The sequence below is a fragment of the Monodelphis domestica genome, chromosome 3, assembly GCF_027887165.1.
Source record: "Monodelphis domestica isolate mMonDom1 chromosome 3, mMonDom1.pri, whole genome shotgun sequence".
NCBI classification, from domain to species: domain Eukaryota; kingdom Metazoa; phylum Chordata; class Mammalia; order Didelphimorphia; family Didelphidae; genus Monodelphis; species Monodelphis domestica.
In genome coordinates this window covers 125,610,342-125,612,841 of record NC_077229.1, presented here as the reverse complement: position 1 = coordinate 125,612,841, position 2,500 = coordinate 125,610,342, and the positions used below count along the sequence as shown (strand labels likewise).

At 36.7% G+C, this 2,500-nt stretch overlaps 1 protein-coding gene across 1 annotated transcript in view; it reads right to left on the bottom strand.

The window, feature by feature from the left end:
* The window catches only part of OC90 (otoconin 90), a 70,236-nt gene that overhangs the window by 34,404 nt on the left and 33,332 nt on the right, over positions 1–2,500 (bottom strand). The window contains exon 6 of the mRNA XM_056821022.1: positions 1–58. This exon is cut by the window's left edge and continues 55 nt beyond it. Within this exon, the coding sequence (XP_056677000.1) occupies positions 1–58 (58 nt within the window). The remainder of the gene's footprint in view (positions 59–2,500) is intronic.

The window sequence follows — 2,500 nt, the reverse complement described above, 5'->3', positions numbered from 1 at the left end:
TTGGGCACATTCCATTTCAGCTGCATCCTCGTAACATTTTCGGTGCTGGAAACAACAACTGGACACGTGATTGGGGAGAAAATTAAAACTTGGGGAGTTAGAAGAAAGAATTGTCTATTTAGTTACTAGAGTAAAGGAGAAGCTTGTTAGAGTGGAAACAACCCTCGATTCAGACTCAAAGGTCTTGACTTCAAATCCTACCTCTGGCACTTACTTGCCTTTATGAACAGCTTGACTTTGTTTGCTCCTTTGCAAAACAAAGGGATTGGACAAGATTACATCTAGCAGATCTTCTGGATTAATAATGGTATAATTTTCTTTCCTTAGAAAAGTCTATCTCCCTCTGGACAAATTATATTTGGAATCAAAATTTGAAGGAAGAACATAGAAATTTAGAATATAGTGTTAGCGCTAGGAGGGAAATTAGAGTGTAGATTATTAAAACACAGAATGTTTCCTCTGAAAGGAATCTTGAGGGAAGAAATGTAGCCCAGACAAGGGATTTTACCTATGGTCACACAGGAAGCTAGAAGCTGTCCTAGAATTCAAACTCCAGTCTCCATGATGCCTTGCTGATGCCAGCAAAAGTTGGATTACCACTAAAGAAAGAAATTATTTTCTCCAGGGATAATGAGTTTATTTCATCTTTGGCTAGCTAATTATTAAAAAAAAACTCTTTACACCAATGCTCAATTAATTCCACTATGGTTTCTAGTTTTGCCCTAGCAAAAACTAAAATCCCAACTATATCTACCTGCCTCCCATAGAACTTGTTCAGCTTATAGTGAGTAAAGTGGAAAAGCTCATCATTAAGTAAATGCTTGCTGCTTTAATACTTCAACCTTTTTATGACTTAATAGAATTATAATAGTGAGTTGTTTCTACCATTTTAAGGTTTGTAATGTGTTTTACAAACATTAGATCAAATCTAGTCCCTCTCTTCTATGACTTTTTTAGAACATTCAAAGATAACTATTATGTTCTAGCCAAGCCTTCTCTTCTCCAGGCTAAATATTCCCAGCTCTCTTTGATTAATTTTTAGACAGCCTGATCTTGAGAATCTTCACAATTCTGGTTGCCTTACTTTGGATAAGCTCCATCTTTCAAGCATCTCTATTAAATCTCCCTAGCTAGACTGGAAGTATTTTGTAGTATAAAAAAGAAAAAGAACTGGGCTAAGAGTTCCTGAGCGAAACTCTGACTATTGCGAAAGCTGCAGATCACAAAAGGCAGCATCTATAGATCTCTGTTTGGTCTGAGACCCTGAATCTTAGATCTTACAGATTTATAAGCTTTGGCAGTGATTTAATACTGTTCAGAGTGTTCTGGATAGGAGTGATGAAGAGGAGAGGTAACAAAGGCACCCCCCCTTTCTCCTTCTCTTTCTTTGGTGACTTGCTCATGAAACTTCAGAGTTAGGGGTCCTGCTTCCTTACATCACAACCTCCATAGCATGTACTAAAGTAAGGGGAAGTGTACAAGCACTTTCAACATTGCAGATGTTTTAATATTATTCCCATTATTATCCTATTTTATTTTTAATACAGCATACTCTATTTCTATTTTCTCTTGTAATTACTATAGCCTGTACACTTATTCAAATCAGCAAATAACTGGGGCTATCTTTTGCTACAAATCACAGTTACAACCTAACATATTAATGAACAAAATATTGGAAATTAATTAATTTAATTTCTTCTTATAGTGGGTAGAGATCATATCTTGACATATCCCTAGAAAACTCCAGAGACATTATTTAAGTTGATATCAACCCAATAATTAAGACTTTTGATTTGGTTGCTCAGCCAGGTACAAATTTATTTGACTGGATTATCTAATCTCCATTTCTCCATCTCATCCATAAAAATTTCATAATAGCTGATATTTATAAAGCATTTTAAGGCTGGCAAAGGGCTCTGCCTTCTGGATCTGATTTAATCTTTACCAAAGTCCTATGAACCAGGTTCCACAGGTTTTATTGTCCCTACTTTCTCACTGAAAAACAGATCCAGAGAGTATTTTAGGATCATTGGCTCAGACATGTAGAAGTGGAAAGGAATTTAGAAGTCCTTCCGCTCAACCCAGTTTAACAGAAAAGGAAGCTAAGGTCCATAATTGAACTGCCCTTCAAGTCTATTACCTTTATGACAACACAGGGCTGGTTCTCAGGCTCTGACAAATGCCTTGCTGAAATAAGGCAACAATACAAATGGCAGTCCTCTAAAATCTATTAGCCATCCCCAAAAGGGCATTCATTAGCACAGTGGTACTACATTAGTAGGAACTCAATATCTGTCCACTGATTGATGGACTGGCCAATCAAAGGTTCATATCCACCCAGGGTAAAAGCTGCCTTCCATTGGAAAGCTTGAGACGGTGGAGATAGAAAAATAATGGATCTCTTAATAAATATGCCAAGATTTATTCAGATTTGGTACGCAAATCTCCAAGGAAACTACCTTTCCTCTTGGATGGCATGAAGAAAATGAAATTGGGTGTT